This window comes from Musca autumnalis, unplaced genomic scaffold (genome assembly GCF_047663935.1).
Source record: "Musca autumnalis isolate F117 unplaced genomic scaffold, ASM4766393v1 scaffold_4, whole genome shotgun sequence".
Taxonomy (NCBI): domain Eukaryota; kingdom Metazoa; phylum Arthropoda; class Insecta; order Diptera; family Muscidae; genus Musca; species Musca autumnalis.
This window is the reverse complement of record NW_027411977.1, coordinates 61258004-61275363: the sequence shown is the minus strand read 5'-3', so window position 1 is coordinate 61275363 and position 17360 is coordinate 61258004. Positions and strand designations below refer to the sequence as shown.

General features: G+C 39.3%; 1 protein-coding gene across 4 annotated transcripts in view; it reads right to left on the bottom strand.

Moving 5' to 3' along the window:
- The window catches only part of LOC141401102 (band 7 protein AGAP004871), a 149700-nt gene that overhangs the window by 44353 nt on the left and 87987 nt on the right, over positions 1-17360 (bottom strand). For all 4 annotated transcript variants that reach the window (XM_073980945.1, XM_073980944.1, XM_073980946.1 and 1 more), the window contains one exon: positions 5079-5282. In XM_073980945.1, the coding sequence (XP_073837046.1) occupies positions 5079-5282 (204 nt within the window). The remainder of the gene's footprint in view (positions 1-5078; positions 5283-17360) is intronic.

Below are 17360 nucleotides of genomic sequence, written 5' to 3'. Positions count from 1 at the left end.
TCCCAGAAAATGGTATTGAATGTATACCGCCCAGCCAAGGTGAAATAAAGACAGCAATAAGTCGGCTAAAGAATAATAAGGCAGCAGGAGCCGATGGCTTACCAGCCAAGCTGTTCAAGACCGGAGGCGACACGCTGATAAAGTGTATTCATCAGCTAGTTAGCACAATCTGACAGGAAGAACGAGTACCCGACGATTGGAACCTGAGCATCCTGTGCCCTGTACACAAGAAAGGAGATAAACTGTATGCTCCAACTATCGGGACATAAGTCTTCTCCCTATTGCATACAAGATAGTGTCAGGGATAATGTGCGAACGACTAAAGCCTATGGTTAATGAAATAATTGGGCCATACCAATGCCGCTTTAGACCTGGCAAATCCACCATTGACAAGATATCAAGAAGAATTTTGGTATCCCCGCAAAGCTCATCCGGCTTTGTAAAATGACTTTAACTGACACGAGGTCCTTAGTTAAAATAGGAAAGGAGACAGCCTTTCGTGTAATCTCTTCAACATCCTGCTGGAAAAGGTTATACGAGAGGCAAACACCATTCTCTGAAATGTTCAAGAATGTCCGTCCGTCTGTCTGTCAGTCTGGCTGGCTGGAGCGCACGATAACTCTCGAACGGATCAACCGATTCGTTCCAAAATTTGGCTATAGTAATATTTTGTCCAAACTTAGTCTAAATTCGAAGATGGGCCATCGGTCTATTCCTTCAGGTACCTCCCCCACAAAAGTTCGGAAAATATGAGCGCACGATAACTCTTGAAGGAAATAACCGAGTTGGTCTATACTTTGCACATCGTTAAATTTCTACCAGACTTAGATGATGTTCCAATATGGACTCAATCGGTCCACTCCTTCGGGTACCTCCCCCAATTTCATTCACTTTAAGACCTGCTCTCGAATCACTTTCATTTTTATTGAAGCAACTTGCATTCGCTGCCTCAATTACGACAGTAAAAGTTTTTTTAGGGGCAAGTCCATACTTCTTGAGAAAACAGCCCGAAAGTTGCAAAAAAGCCCTATGGCACCATATGTAGTTGCTGGAGAGCTCGAACCGAATACTGTGGTCGGTAACACTTTGGAAGTTGTAATATTTCTTCGAATATTAGATGAAGTTCGAAGTTGGTGCTTATAGGTCCACTTTTTCCGGTACCTCCCCCACAAAAGTTCAAAAATATTCGCTAAAATTGTACTCACTGTTTCTCATAGACAAAGCAACCGATTCGGTCCAAACTTTGGATCTCTAAATATTGTCGAAAGTTAGTTTATGTTCAATGTTGGGCCTATCTTTCCAATCCTTGTGGTACCACCCACACAAATGTTCAACAAGATTTTCCTAGAGGCCCTGTTTACAGCGATATTATGTTTTTCGTAGGCTAGTGTGATAAAAAAAGGTCTATTTATCGATATCCCCGTAAATTTGAACTTTAATCCTATCCATACTTTTGTCAGTTCATACGCCCAAAATCTCGAAAACCCCTAAATACATACGTTTTTTTTTGGAAAAAAGTATTTCAATCCACACATTCTGATTGTATATCTCTGTCGTCAAAGCCGACTCATACTTTTTTACTTATTATATAAGATGTAGTTGTATTATCTCCTAAATTCGACATATTCATATTCTCTTCTCATAACCTGTGTAATATCTGTAATATATATACCCTCAGCATTTATGCTAACGAGGGTATATACAATTTCATATGGGCAAAATATGCCTCATTGAAATAATGGTTTTTGACCCCAAGTATGTTTCAATGAAATCCGTTTCATAGTTGATTTAGCCACGTCCGTCCGTCTGTCTGTCTGGCTGGAGCACACCATAACTCTGGAACGGATCAACCGATTCGGTCCATAATTTGGCTTTCTTAATATTTTGTCCAAACTTAGTTTAAGTTCGAAGATGGGTTAATCGGTCCACTCCTTCCGGTTCCTCCCCCACAAAAGTTCGAAAATGTTCGGAAAATTTGTTCGTACGATAACTCTTGAAGGAAGTAACCGATTTAGTCCATACTTTGCAGATCGTGAAATTTCCGCCGGACTTAGATGAGATCCCAATATGGATTCAATCGGTCCCCTCCTTCATGTACATCCCACACAACATTTCGGAAAAATTCAGTTTAGGACCTGCTCTCGAATCGCTTTGATTTTTGTTGTTACAACTTGTATTCACTGCCCTTATATGACGGTACAAGTTTCATCAGGGGCAAATCGATACTTCCTGAGAAAATAGCCTCTGACACTGTGTGTAGTGGTTGGAGCGCAAGATATCTCTCGAACGGATCTGCCGATTCGGTCAAAACTGTGGCCTTCGTAATATTTTGTCCAAACTAAGTTTAAGTTCGAAGATACGCCATATCGGTCCAATCCTTCGAGTACCTCCCCCACAAAAGTTCAAAAATGTTCGGAAAAATTGTGCGCACGATAACACTTGAAGGGAGTGACCGGTTTGGTCCATACTTTACACATCCTAATATATCTACCATATACAGATCAGGTTCGAATATGGACTATATTTGTCCTCTCCCTTTTGGTACCTCCCACACAAATTTGGGATAAGTTCACTTTAAGACCTGTTCTCGAATCATTTTGATTTTTGTTGAAGCAACTTGCATCCGCTACCTCACTTACGACAGTAAAAGTTTTTTCAGGGGCAAGGCTTTACTTCTTGAGAAAACAGCCCGAAAGTTGTAAAAAATACCTATGGCACCATATGTAGTGGATGGAGAGCTCGAACCGAATACATCGTTCGTCCACACTTTGGATATTATAACATTTCTTCGAATATTAGACATAGCAACCGATTTGGTACAAACTTTGTATCTCTAAATATTGTGGAAACTTTGTTTGTGTTCAAATTTGGGCCCTATTTGTCCAATCCTTATGGTACCACCCACCCAAATGTTTAACATTTTTGTGTGGTTAAGGGTATGTTCGAGGATGCTTTGGACATTTTTACCGAAGGGTTTCCTAGTGGCCCTGTTTACAGCAATATTATGTTTTTCGTATGATAGTGTTATAAAAAGCCATATCTATATTTATCATCGCAAATTTATGAGTTTTAATCCTATTCATACTTTTGTCGGTTCATACCCCCAATATTTTGAAAACCCTCTAAATACAAAAGTTTTTTTTTGGGAAAAAAATATTTCAATCCACACAGGCTGAGGGTATATCTCTATCGGCAAAGCCGACTGATACTATTTTACTTGTTGCTCAAGTTTTTAACTCTAAACAAGACGCGTTTAGTTTCTTTGCGTTTTCTAGTTTACTGTTGCTAATTCCCTTCCATTTTTTGCCAGAGAATTTGCTATCTCATTACCTCTATTCCCCGCATGTCCCTGTGCCCATATTACACGCACCAAGCCATGTTGAGAATAGCTGTAGATCGAATTTATACAATCCAAGACTGTTTGTGATTTTACTGTCTTGGATGTTATTGCTTTGATTGCAGTTTTACTGCCCTTAAGAACGTTTACAGTAGTTGGTCTCGTGTTGGCATTAAGCCAGTTCAGACACTCTGTAATCGCTCGGATCTCCGCTTGATGGACCATATTGTGATCCGGCAAACGGAGTGATATTTCGGTCTCTGGTTCTTCAATAAAAAGACCCAGTCCCGTTCTTCCACCTAGCATGGAGCCGTCTGTATACCAACAGTTTCCAGTCGGCATTTGTGCAAGAGTTCCGCCGATCCACGAGTCTCTGTCTGAAATTAATGCCTCGCATGAGGCAGCTACAATTGTTTCAGGTATACGTTTTTGTATAGCCAATGTGTCATCTTAGGATTAAGACCCCATTTGGAGCCTATAGCCCTTCTACAGGTTGACTAACATCTATAAGCTTTGTTAGCTCTCTCTTGAATATGGTCTTTCCATTTAAGTTTCCTATCCAGAATTACTCCCAGATATTGAACTTTATTGGAAATATTTATTTTCTTGTTTAGGAAAACTGGTTCTTCAAAGTGTCCTAGTTTTGTTTTCCGAGTGAAAATACATATTTTCCGTTTTTCCGGGTTTACGTCAAGACCTTGGTCTAGCCCAGTTGTACGCGAGTTTTAGGGCTGATTCAGCTCTTCTGCATAGCAAATTTGGATTCTTATCCCTCAGAAGTACTATAACGTCGTCTGCATAGCAGACTGGGTCAAATCCCTCATCGGTTAAAGTCCTTAATAGGCTATTTATTGTAGGGACCTATAGTAGTGGGGATAAGATCCCTCCCTGCGGCGTACGCTGACCAACTTTGTCCCTTATTTTTACGTCAAGTATGCCGCAGTTTATCCATCTATTCCTTAGCGGTTCACCTGAAATTTGTTTAAGGATTGTATAAGCGTTTCCGTGGTGACGTTATTGAAAGCACGCTCGATGTCAATGCATACCATATAGGGTATATATCTACCTGTCGAAGGTGCTCTCGATGTGGTGTACACCCTTATGTAATGCGGTTTCCACTGATCTACCTCTAACGTATGCATGTTGTTTGTATTTAAGCATATCGTTTGGAATCTTGCTCTTAATCATGGTATCGACTTTACGTTCCATGGTTTTAAGCAGGAAGGATGATAGGCTTATCGGACGATAAGACTTAGGAATTGCGTAACTTTCCTTCCCAGGTTTGGAGATAAATACTATCCTCGCCTACTGCCTTGAAAATTCCAAACTCCAAAGCCGACTGATACTATTTTACTTGTTTTCATACAAAATTTCTCATATGTCTCAAAAAAAATCATAACAACGAATGCTCTGACATTTGTTGCTTAGCGCTTGGTGAGAATAAATACTGTCGCGTTTATGTCATCATTTTCTTATTGTCCGGATGGTACAGTGTGAAGTTGGTGTTTTTTATGCTATTGTTGTTCTTGTTGTTGCATCATATCGGCGGGGAACCTGGTTTGGTTTTTTGTTCTGCTCCAAATAATATACTTTGGCAGGTACTGAAAATAAGCTGAGCTGGCAGATATATTTTATGCTATTCAAGTTACACCTGGCTGAACCTTAAGTAGTGGCATAAACAATAACAACAATATACATACACATACATACATACGTGTATGAAGTATTCCTAGTTACTCACCTGCATGGTGTCGGAAATTGTCATACGTTCACTGAGAATTTCATGTAAGTGTTGTGTGCCCATTGTATTCCGAAGAGTGGTTTGCGCCAGCAGCCTTGTCGAATGATGTGCATTTTCCACATTTGCTATGGAGACTGTTGCATTCGAAACCCGATAGTAGACAACGGCATCCACTGACACAGTAACACTGTCCTTTGTTAAAACCTGCAAATAGATGGCATGGTAGAGATAGAGAATAAATCAAAGGTAAATTTAGAAGTAACGAAGGCAACAGCAGCTGCAAATCTCAGACTGCATGACTGAATGTATCACGGGTGCAGGGAATGAAATGAAAAAAACAGAAATCTACAAAATGTCATAAACAATGGCAAAATAACTTTCCATTTGAGTAGTAATAATAAGATGATACAAAGAAAAAAAAAAAAGAAATGTTGTCATCTTCATTTTTCTTTTCGCTTCATTGCATTTTGCTGTAGAAAAATCTTTACTAACAAGAATCTGTACTATTGATCAATTGAAACTCTTCCCTTTGTGTATTTGTTGCATATTTTGTGAAATCAAATCAACTAGAAAATATTTTCGAAGACATTTTTTGAAGATATTCTTTCTGTTGTAGCATTTCACAATCAAGAAAAGTTGATATGATTATAATATAGTTCAGTAAATTACTTTGATTGTATAGATAAAATATATTTTTACAAATTTAAATATATTTAAAAAAAATTAATATTTAAAACCAATAATAATCGCGTGGTTTTATAAACTTTCCCCTAAAATATTGTTATCGAAGGACAACAGGGTTATACTTTTCTGCATTTTTTGCAAATACAAAAATACCATCACATACCCGTGTAAATCATGAAAAAATATGAAGAAATCCCTCGTCACTTTTCACATCTCGTTAAAAAAATCCCGCATTCAATATCCCACCATAATATGGAGGGTGTAATTAAAGCTTTGTTCCAGAACTAAACAGTTTTTACAATTTTTAACTTTTACACATTTTACCCAAGAAACCGTTCCCGTACACAAAAAAGTTATAAAATGTTCACTTCTCTTTAAACAAAAATGGCGCTGAATGACGCTCTTTTTAAAAAACGTTTTACAAGACAAATTTGAGCGAGTAAAAAATAGTATCATGGTTTGAGGTTTTTTCCATTTTTCCGTTCCCGTAAATTTAAAAAAAAAATACTTTTGTGTGAGAACAATTTTTTTACAGTTTTCTCTTTTACGAGTTTTACTATTAAAAAGAACGGCAACAAAGCTTAAATTTGTCACTCCTTTTGTAACACATTGAAATATTCATCGGAGACCCTATAAAATATATATATTCTTGATCAGGGTAAAATTCTAAGTCGATATAAACTTGTCCGTCCGTTGAAATCAAGATACAGCTCACAATTTTTAAGGTAGAACTTTGTAATTTGTTATAGAAGTTTCTTTTACTCCTAGGATGTTTGGTATTGCAAGTGGGCTATATCGGTCCCGAAAGGGTACCGCCCGATTTTCGGCATTGTGAAGGTTTTAGTTTCATTATCACACCAAAATGGCTGAAATTTAGTACTTACTCTTCTTTGGGGGCATAAAACTTATCCCTAGAATTTTTTCGGTATAAGCCTACACCTTCATATAGCCTCCACAAAACAGTACCTCACGATTGGTGGTACTTTGGAGGTTTTGGCCTAAATATTCCACCGAAATGGCCGAAATTTGGTGTTTAGACGTCGTTGTTTTTATAAAACTTTCTCCCTGAAATTTATCCGTAGAGGTCCACGCCTTCGTATAGCCCCCACAGAACAATATCTCCCACTTTTCGGTATTTTGAAAGTTAGCCACATTGTTTTACCGAAAGGAAACTAATTGTTAAATTTTACTTCAATACAACTCGGGGTGGAGGGTATAACAAGTTCGGCCGGGCCGAATTTAACGCCTTTTTCGCCATATATGGGCAATATTCTATTGAAAGAGTTTTTAACTAATGAGAACCTAAATCTGCGTCATTCTGTGAGCTCTCTATATTGAATACATTGTCTCAATTTCAAGATTTTTGGTCAGATAAAATCCTGTGTATGTCCTGTTTTGATCGGTTCATTCGATTTGGTCGAAACTAGGTTAAAGTTTTAAGGTGTACTACATCGGTCCTACCTAACACATGCAATTTCACACATGTCACGAATTAGTCCAGTCAAAATAGACATTGAAATAGCAAAAATTCTCACAAAGCTTAATTTTGGTGGATAGCTAGTGTTTGACATTAGAAGCAATGTCCTAAGTGTGTGCAAAAATAGTTATTCAGGGGAAAACGGTTGCTTCTCCACAAGTTTGGTCTTTATAAGTTTTCCCCAGAAGGAACCATTCTTGCCATATAGCGGTTCTAAAAACACATCATTTCGAACTTACACTGTGTATAATTTTTTGAGTCATATTTATACCCTCAGCCTTTTATTTAGGCTAGAAAGGGTATATGGTAACATGGGGCGCCTTCGCCACTGGGGCTGCTACGCCAGCGCCGATTTTCACGCAAAATACAAGTGCTAGAAAAAATCCGTTAAAAGCAAAATTGTGAGTTTAATGAAGCTCTATCATCTCCCAAAAGTTGGCAGTTGTGTCATAGGTATGATAGCGGACGCACGCGGTTTTGTGTTTTCAGGGTATTGGGAAAAATAGTTATGGTAGGTATTTTTTGTGATATCTTCTTTACCTTTTGTGATATCAAAAACACATTTTATACCGTTAGAATGCAACTACTGAAAAATATAAATCCCAATAATTCGCATGAAAAAAGCAATTGCAAATGGCAATATATTGATATTATGAAATATGTAAGGGGTGGGGCGCCTACGCCATGATAGATACCATAGATATACCACACTATAATATGAAGTTAAAATCAAATATTATCCTAAACGTATCTTGTTTTAGTTATATTATGATTTGTGTACCTAAATTCAAGGCACCTACATCAATTAACCGCTAGAATCGGTTACTTTTTGTGAATTTTAAAATAATTTTTGATTATTCAATAGAAAACATATTCCTTTTTTGCATAATGTTGATATTTAAGGATGACGTATGGTAAATTTCAGTTTTAGGGTCCGTTGGAGAATGTTCAATATCCATGGGTGGGAGGCTTCGCCACTTTTTACACATTTTGTAAATTCTCAAAAATTATTTTTTAAAAACAAAATTATAACAATTTATATATCAAAACTTATAGTCAAGATATGCTAATATTTGTACCAAAAATAATATTTGAAAAAACTTTAACGGTGTCGTTATGAGAACATTTTGAACAAAAACGTGGCGAAGGCGCCCCATGTTACCATATATACTTTAATACGGGCAAAATGTGCCTCATCGGAATAATGGTTTTAGACCCCAAGTATGTTTGGACGAAATGTGTGTTCAGACAACTTGGAGTTGGTTTAGCAATGTCCGTCCGTCCGTCTGTCTGTCTGTCTGGCTGGCTGGTGTGCACGATAACTCTCGAAAGAATGAACGGACTCGGTTCAAATTTTGGCTTTCGTAATATTTTGTCCAAACTTAGTTTAAGTTCGAATATGAGCTATATCGGTCCACTCCTTCCGGTACCTCTCCCACAAAAGTTCAAAATTTTCAGAAAATTTATGGGCACGATAACTCTTGACTGGAGGAACAGATTTGGTCCATACTTTGCACGTCGTGAAATTTCTACCAGACTTAGATGAGATTCCAATATGGACTAAATCGGTCCACTCCTTCGGGTATCTCCCACACAAAATTTGGGAAAAGTTCAGTTTAGGTCCTGCTCTCGAATCGCTTTGATTTTTGCTGTAGCAACTTGTATTCATTGCCCCCGATACGACGGTACAAGTTTCATCAGGGGAAAGTCCATACTTCCTGAGAAAATAGCCTGAAAGGTACAAAAAACCCCTATGACACCGTATGTAGTGGTTGGAGCGCAAGATAACTCTCGAACGGATCTGCCGATTCGGTCCAAAATGTGGCCTTCGTAATATTTTGTGCAAACTTAGTTTAAGTTCGAAGATATGCCATATCGGTCCACTCCTTCAGGTGGGAGTGACCGATTTGGTCCATACTTTACACATCCTAATATATCTACCAGATATACATCTACCTTCGGGTACCTCTCACACTAAATTTTGTATTAATTCACTTTAAGACCTGCTCTCGAATCACTTTGATTTTTTATTAATTTTCTCGTTTAGAGTTAAGCTTGATGATCGAAAATTTTTTGCAAGTGAAAAAGGAAAGCCAAGGACTCAAACCCACACAGTGACCAAATTACGTGACCTGGTTTCACTGTTAGTTGAGCAGGTCTTCAGACGTATCACCTGTGGGATATCTTCTCTGTCCTCGAACTTTTGTTTTTTTACAGAGTTTTATTTAACTGGTGTGTGATTAGTTCAAATCTGGTAACTAATTTTTCACACAGTTGCAGTTGTCCAATCGAACTTAAATTTGCACACATTTCAGATTTGGATGACAATACATGAATATGAAATTAAAACAAATATTGGTCCATTCTTACAGTGTTTTTACGGTGTCTAACTTAACCCCCTTTTCAAGTCTGGTAACTGATTTTAAAACGGTTGTAGTTGACCAATCGAAGTAAAACTTTGCACACTTTTCAGATTTAGATGACAATACGTGAATATGAAACCAAAATCAATATGGGTTAATCTTTTCCTATAGCCCTCATACAACGGTACCACCCGATTTCCGGTATTTTGCTTTTCAAATCTGGTAACTCATTTTTAACACGGTTGCCGTTGACCAATCGAACTAAAACTGTGCAAACTTTTCAGATTTGGATGACAATACATGAATATGAAATCAAAACCAATATTGGTCCATTTTTACAGTGTTAAATTTTACATGCTTTTCCAATCTGGTAACTCATTTTCCACACAGTTGCTGTTGACCAATCGAACTGAAACTTTGCACACTTTTCAGATTTGGATGACACTACATGAATATGTGCCCAATTTTTCCTACAGTCCCCATATAGCGGTACCATCCGATTTCAGATATTTTGAGGATTTTATCTTAATTTTTGCCCGAATTAGCTGTCATTTGGCATTTACAATGATACAGACATTTCCCCACCAAAAATTGTGAACATAGGTCCAGGTTTTGGTATAGCCCCCTTATAGCGGTACCACCCGATTTCAAGTATTATGAGGATTTTATCTTCATTTTGAGACCGAATCGGCTGTAACTTGGCATTTGGAGTCCCTAATGGTACAGAAACTTCTCCTCCAAAAATTGTTGACATAGATCCAGGTTTTGATATAGCCTTTATATAACGGTACTACACGATTTCACGCATTTTAAAGTTTTTATCTAAATTTTAGGGCTAAATTGACTGTAATTTTGTCCTAAGTGGTCAAAAAAAGTATTTACTAAAAAGTTAAAAATAAAATATAATTTAAAGAAATTAAGTTTCAGTGTTTTATTTGGAAATGCACTTAAAACTTGAAAATAATTTGTCGCTCAGCCTCAATAAATATATTCTTTCTCATGATGGAATCTCTCAAACAAAACGCTTGCATTTAAATTATAAATGGTGGCAAAATTAAACGGTAAGCGTTTTATTTGAGAGATTCCAACATCAGAAAGAATATATTTGTTGAGGCTGAGCGACAAATTATTTTCTAGTTTTAAGTGCATTTCTAAATAAAACACTGAAACTTAATTTTTATACCCTACACCACTATGTGGGGAGGGTATTATAAGTTGGTTTTGGCCAAAAAGTTTGTAACGCATCGAAATAATGGTCGTAGACCCATACTTATATATACCAAAATGAATGTCTCGACGATCTGAGTCGATCTGGCTATGTGTGTCCGTCCGTCAGTCCGTCCGTCCGTCCGTCTGTCCGTCTGTCCGTCTGTCCATCTAAACCTTGTAATCACGCTACAGGTCGCAATTTTAATCTGATCGTCACGAAATTTTGTATGTTTATGGGGGTCCCGGAGGGGAAGAAGCCTATTGATTTTGGTGATGGTCGGATATTATTTAGGGGTCGGAATGCGCAAAAAACGTATGTGGATAAAAAGACAACGTTTTCTTCCAAAGCGAATATCTCAGCTTCTATATGGAGTATACTAAAAGCAAAACCTGACAATGAAAGTAGAAAATATCACATTTCTAATGATATAAAGCAGGTTCCCGTAGGTGATCAAACAACGAAGATATCGCAATAGTAGCAAATAAAACCCAAATTTTAATTTTTGCGATTTTTATTATAATGACGAATATCACAGCTTTAGTTGGGGACTTTCCAAAAGCAAAGCCTGGCTATGAAACTAGAAGATCCCATCTTTACAATGATGTAAACTAGGTCGGCGTAGGTGACCAAATAACGGAGATATCGCAATAGTCGGTAATACATCCCATTTTTCCACTTTTTTGGAAATCACGCTACAGGTCGCAATTTTGATCGGATCGTCACGAAATTTTGAGGGTTAATGGGGGTCACACCGATGAAGAAGCCTATTGATTTTGGTGATGGTCGGATAATATTTAGGGGTCGTAATGGGCAAAAAACTTATTTGGAGAAAAAGACAACGTTTTTTCCCCAAGGGAATATCTCAGCTTAAATATGATGTATACCAAAAGCAGAACCTGGCCATGAAAGTAGAAAATATCGACTTTCAAATGATGTAAAGTAGGTTCTCGTAGGTGATCAAACAACGAATATATCGCAATAGCCTCTAATAGAACCCAACTTTTTATTTTTGCGATTTTAATAATAATGACGATCGGTTGGGGATCTTCCAAAAACAAAGTCTGACTACGAAAGTAGAAAATCTCATCTTTACAGTGATGCAAAGTAGGTTGGCGTAGGTGGCCACATAACGAAGATATCACAATAGTCGGCAATACATCCCATTTTTTCATTTTTTTGTAATCACGCTACAGGTTTGATCGGATCGTCACGAAATTTTGGGGGCTAATGGGGATCCTACAGAGAAAGAAGCCTATTGATTTTGGTGATGGTCGGATAATATTCAGAGGTCGGAATGTGAAAAAAAATATTTGGAAAAAAGACCAACGTTTTATTTCAAAGTTAATATCTCTCTTCTGTAGGAGGTATATCGACAGCAAAACCTGGCAAGGAAAGTAGAAAATATCACCTTTACAACGATGTGAAGTAGGTTGTCATAGGTGGTCAAACAACAGAGATATCGCAATAGTCGGTAATGCATCCCTTTTTCCATTTTTGTGCAATCACACTACGAAATTTTGATCGGAACCTCACGAAATTTTGGGGGTTGATGGGGGTCTAACAGAGAAAGAAGCCTATTGATGGTTGGCATACATCCCACTTTTCCATTTTTTATTTGGGTTGTACTGTCGATGCACTTAAATGCGTTTCAAAAAAATTGACCTGTGTTAATGAAGACATTCAGAGCAAAGGCGTTAAGCTATCCCAATTTTAATATTTTGAATTTTATTAGTCAAAAGCTTATGAACAGGGGTAGTGGTGTAGGGTATCACATAGTCGGCCCCGACCCGACTATAGCCTTGGCTCACTTGTTTTAAATTATATTTTATTTTTCATATGCAAATGTGTTTTTATACATTCACGGATATTTGGCCGTCGAATTGTATTTCTTCATGACAAACGCTTTTTTGCGCTGCCTTTGAAGTTATGAGTTTGGCTTTGAACACTAGCACGCCGTGACAACATTTTTTTCCATATGTTTTCAAGGACGCGGGTTCAAACCCCATTCCTGACTCCGACTGTTTTTTATTTTTGAAATTTTGCCTGTAAAAGCGAAGAGCCCGGCTGGGATTTGAACCCGCGTCCTTGAAAACATATGGAAAAAAAATGTTGTCACGGCGTGTTAATTACCATTAAAAATGATCTTCGCCTTTACAGGCAAAATTTCAAAAAATTAAAAACACTTTGATTTTTGTTGAAGCAACTTGCATTCGCTGCCTCAATTACGACAGTAAAAGTTTTTTCAGGGGCAAGTCCATAATTCTTGAGAAAAAAGCCCTTAAGTTATAAAAAACCCCTATGCCACCATATATAGTAGCCGGAGAGCTCGACCCGAATACTGCGTTCGTCCCCACTTTGGATATTGTAATATTTCTTCGAATACTAGATGAAATTCGAAGGTGGTGTTTTTGGGCCACTTCTTCCGGTACCTCCCCCACAAAAGTTCGAAAATATTCGTTAAATGGTACGCGGGATTTCTCATAGACGTAGCAACCGATTTGGTCCAAACTTTGGATATCTAAACATTGTCGAAAATTAGATTATGTTCAAATTTGGGCCCTATCTATCCAATCCTTGTGGTACAACCCACACAAATATTCAACATTTTTGTGTGGTTAAGGGTCTGTTCGAGGATCCTTTGGACATTTTTACCAAAGGTATCTATCTATCGATATCCCCGCAAACTTTTGAGCTTTAATCCTATCCATACTTTTGTCGGTTCATACGCCCAAGATTTTGAAAACCCCCCTAAATAATACTTTTTTTGGGAAAAAAGCATTTCAATCCACACAGGCTGAGGGTATATCTCTGTCGGCAAAGCCGACTGATACTTTTTTACTTGTTGATTTAAAATCATTGTACTTTAAAATATTTGTGTTGAAAAAACTGGGATTGCATCTTTTGTTTATGTCTCAGGCTAAAGCCGACTGATACTTTTTACTTGCTTTTAATTCACTAACAGAAACATACCAGATCGATGGGTTGCAGAGCAATATTTTTTCGCACCGCCTGAACCTCTTATCACAGAGCAACCATTAAGTCTAGTTAATCAGTTTAGGAAAGTTCAGGCCCTTGCCCACCAATTTAGTTTGAGGTGGAAAGATGAATATCTCAAGCATTTGCACATGAGATATAAGTGGAAATTTCCCTAACGAGAAATAGCAATAGACGATCTAGTTGTTGTTCGTCATGATCAGCTTCCACCCACATCGTGGAAATTAGGGCGTATCGAAAATGTTTTTCCGGGCACCGACGGGCACGTTCGAGTCGCGGATGTTAGAACCGAAAACGGCGTTGTAAAACTGCCCATTGCAAAGTTCGTCGTTCTGACCGACCACACCCCCGCAATCGAATAATATGGTTCTCTTCTCGTTATATAGTATGTCGGTGAAAATCTATTCGGAAGACGAACTTTTGAATGTTGATGACAGTATTGTTATGGAAACTCGCTCCACCGATTTCCAAAGTGGAATGTCGTCGGCTGCAGTGGAAGAAGCCCTTGTTGAGCCAATCGCGGATGTAAAAATATCCGAGCCCGGGTCCGAATCCAATAATGAGGATTCATCTGCGGCCCTCGCCTCTATCAGCGACACAATGCAAACTGAGTCCGAATCTATCTTTGTGGGTTCATCTGCGGCTCCGGTCCCTGCAAGTCCGGATTTTCGGACTCCTCCTCCTTACGAACCGAGTCCGGATTTTCGGGTCAAGATTTTGTCGTCCGATCGACCCACTATTGTGAGGGCGGTTTTGGACCAGTGCAGTAGGCAGAGTCAGATATGTTCCTCTCTGGTGCATAGCCTTTGACTTCCTACTTCTACGATCGAAGGTAGCCAAATATGTCGGCTGACCGTTAGTTCGATCTATGACCGGAGCCAGTCCATTTCAATTGTGGCTGTGGTGACCCATTTGGACCATGCACTTACGCCTACAGCGGCAATCCCAGGGCGCATTCATTAATAGGCCTGATCGGGTGGCCTTGGTACGCGGGCCGGAAGTTTATGCCAGGGTCGTAACACATCGGGTGCAAGCGACGCCAGGGTTGCCGATAGCCCACTACACCATTTTTGGTTGGGTGTTGTCGGGCATATGGGTGACGTAGGGGATGGAAGATACCAAGGAACGGTCCTGACCGGTTTTAACATGGCAAAGCCCAGGATTTATCTTGGTCCCTCTTTCATCTCAAGTGGACACTGACCTCCCTGTGGTGTCACCGGGGGGGCTGCCTTTAACACCCGTTATAGGTAGTGAGCTAACATGTGCCGCGCGTTCACCCATAAGAACATTAAAAAACCATGATCTGCGAATCTGCACCTGGAATGTTCGCACTCTTTATAGAGAAGGTGAAGTCTTCGCATTGGCAGACGTACTTGAGAAGTACAAGGCCGATATTACTGCCATACAGGAAATACGATGGATTGGGAAAGGCGTCACAACAACACCTGAAGGTGACGCACTGTGTTATAGCTGCCATGACATAAAGCATGAGTTTGGTTGCGGATTCATAGTTAGTCGGAGACTAAAATATCTGGTATCCAGCTTCAACCCAGTGAATGAAAGACTTGCTGCAATTCGAATAAAAGCTAAATTCTTCAACAACACAATGGCAAAATATTGCCCACTCCACGCAAACTGCAGCAAAATCTCCACAAAGGAATTCATGGTATGACCAGGAGTTTCGTGCTGCTACCGAAGAGAAAAATGCGGCATATAGAGCTACTTTACAATCAGTAGCAACGCGTAGCGCACGAGAGAGTTATCGGGAGAAAAGCAGAGAAGAGACACGTCTTTTCCGCAAGAAAAAGAGAGAAATGGAAAAGCGGGAGTGTGAAAAAAATCGAGATGTACAGGAGCCAGATTGAAGTCCGAAAATTCTACCAATGAGTCAAGCATCAAACTGATGGCTTTGGTACAGGCACATCCTCCTGTAGAGACCAGCAAGGTAATTTGGTAACTGATAAAGATAGTGTACTCAGGATATGGAAAGAACATTTTTCAAAACTGTTGGTATCCAATAGTAGCGGAATCGACGAAGATACCACAGATCCAATCCAAGAAGACGGTGTTGAATGTATACCACCCGGCCAAGATGGGGTAAAGACAGCAATAAACCGGCTGAAGAATAATAAGGCAGCAGGAGCTGATGGCCTACCAGCCGAGCTGTTTAAAACCGGATGCGACACGCTGATAAGGTGTATGCATCAGCTAGTTAGCTCCATCTGGCAGGAAGAACGCGTACCCGACGATTGGAACCTGAGCATCCTGTGTCCCGTCCATAAGAAAGGAGATAAAACTTTATGCTCCAACTACAGGGGCATAAGTCTTCTCCCTATCGACTACAAGATAGTGTCAGGGATATTGTGCGAACGACTACAGCCCATGGTCAACGAAATATTTGGACCATACCAATGCGGCTTTAGACCTGGCAAGTCCACCATTGACCAGATATTTACCCTGCGCCAAATCCTGGAGAAGATCCAAGAGATGCAGATCGACACCTACCACTTTTTGTCGATTATAAAGCAGCATTCGACATCCCGCTACGTTCAAAGGTATTCCAAGCAATGTCTGAATTTGGTATCCCCGCAAAGCTCATTCGACTTTGTAAAAAGACTCTAACTGACACAAGATCTTCAGTTAAAATAGGAAAGAACCTCTCCGAGGAGTTTTGTACCAAAAGAGGTTTCAGGCAAGGAGACAGCCTTTCGTGTGACCTTTTCAACATCCTGCTAGAAAAGGTTATACGAGAGGCAAACGTCAAGAGAAGTGGCACAATCTACACCAATAGCCACATGTTATTGCTTATGCTGATGATACCGATAACCGATACCTTTATGAAGGTCGAAGGAGAATCTGCTAAAGTGGAGGTCGGACCAACTGTTGAAGTTGGTTCCTATAATTTTGAGGTAGTAAAAGACTTCGTATACGTCGGCACCGCCGTAAACACAACAAACGACATCAGTTGTGAAATAAAAAGAAGAATTGTATTGGCCGACAGATGCTACTTTGGCTTAAGTAAGCACTTTAAAAACAAAGCGCACAACTCGTCAAATAAATATAACGCTTTACAAAACACTGATACTACCCGTGCTGATGTATGGTTCCGAAGCCTGGGTACTTGCGCAAGCAGATAAGGCAGCGCTTGACGTGTTTGAAAGAAAAATTCTTCGAAAGATCTACGGACCTATCTGCGTTGACGGTGAATATCGACGTCGTATGAACCACGAGCTGTATCTGCTATACAAGGACATCAATATAGTTAAACGTATCGAGATGCAGCAATTGCGTCGGCTAGGCCATATAATAGGAATGAGCGATGATGAACCCGTTAAAAAGGCGTATAAATACGAGCCACATGGCGGTGCACGCTGAATTGGCAGGCCAAAGAATAGATGGCGCAAGCAAGTGGATGATGAGATGACAAGGCGCGGTATTCCAAAAAGCGAAGCACGAAACAGAGAGAATTGGAGATATTTTCTTAGTTCGGTCTATGGAACGAATGTTCTGTAATGGGCCAGCTAAGTAAGTAAGTAAGTTTTCGGACATATTTT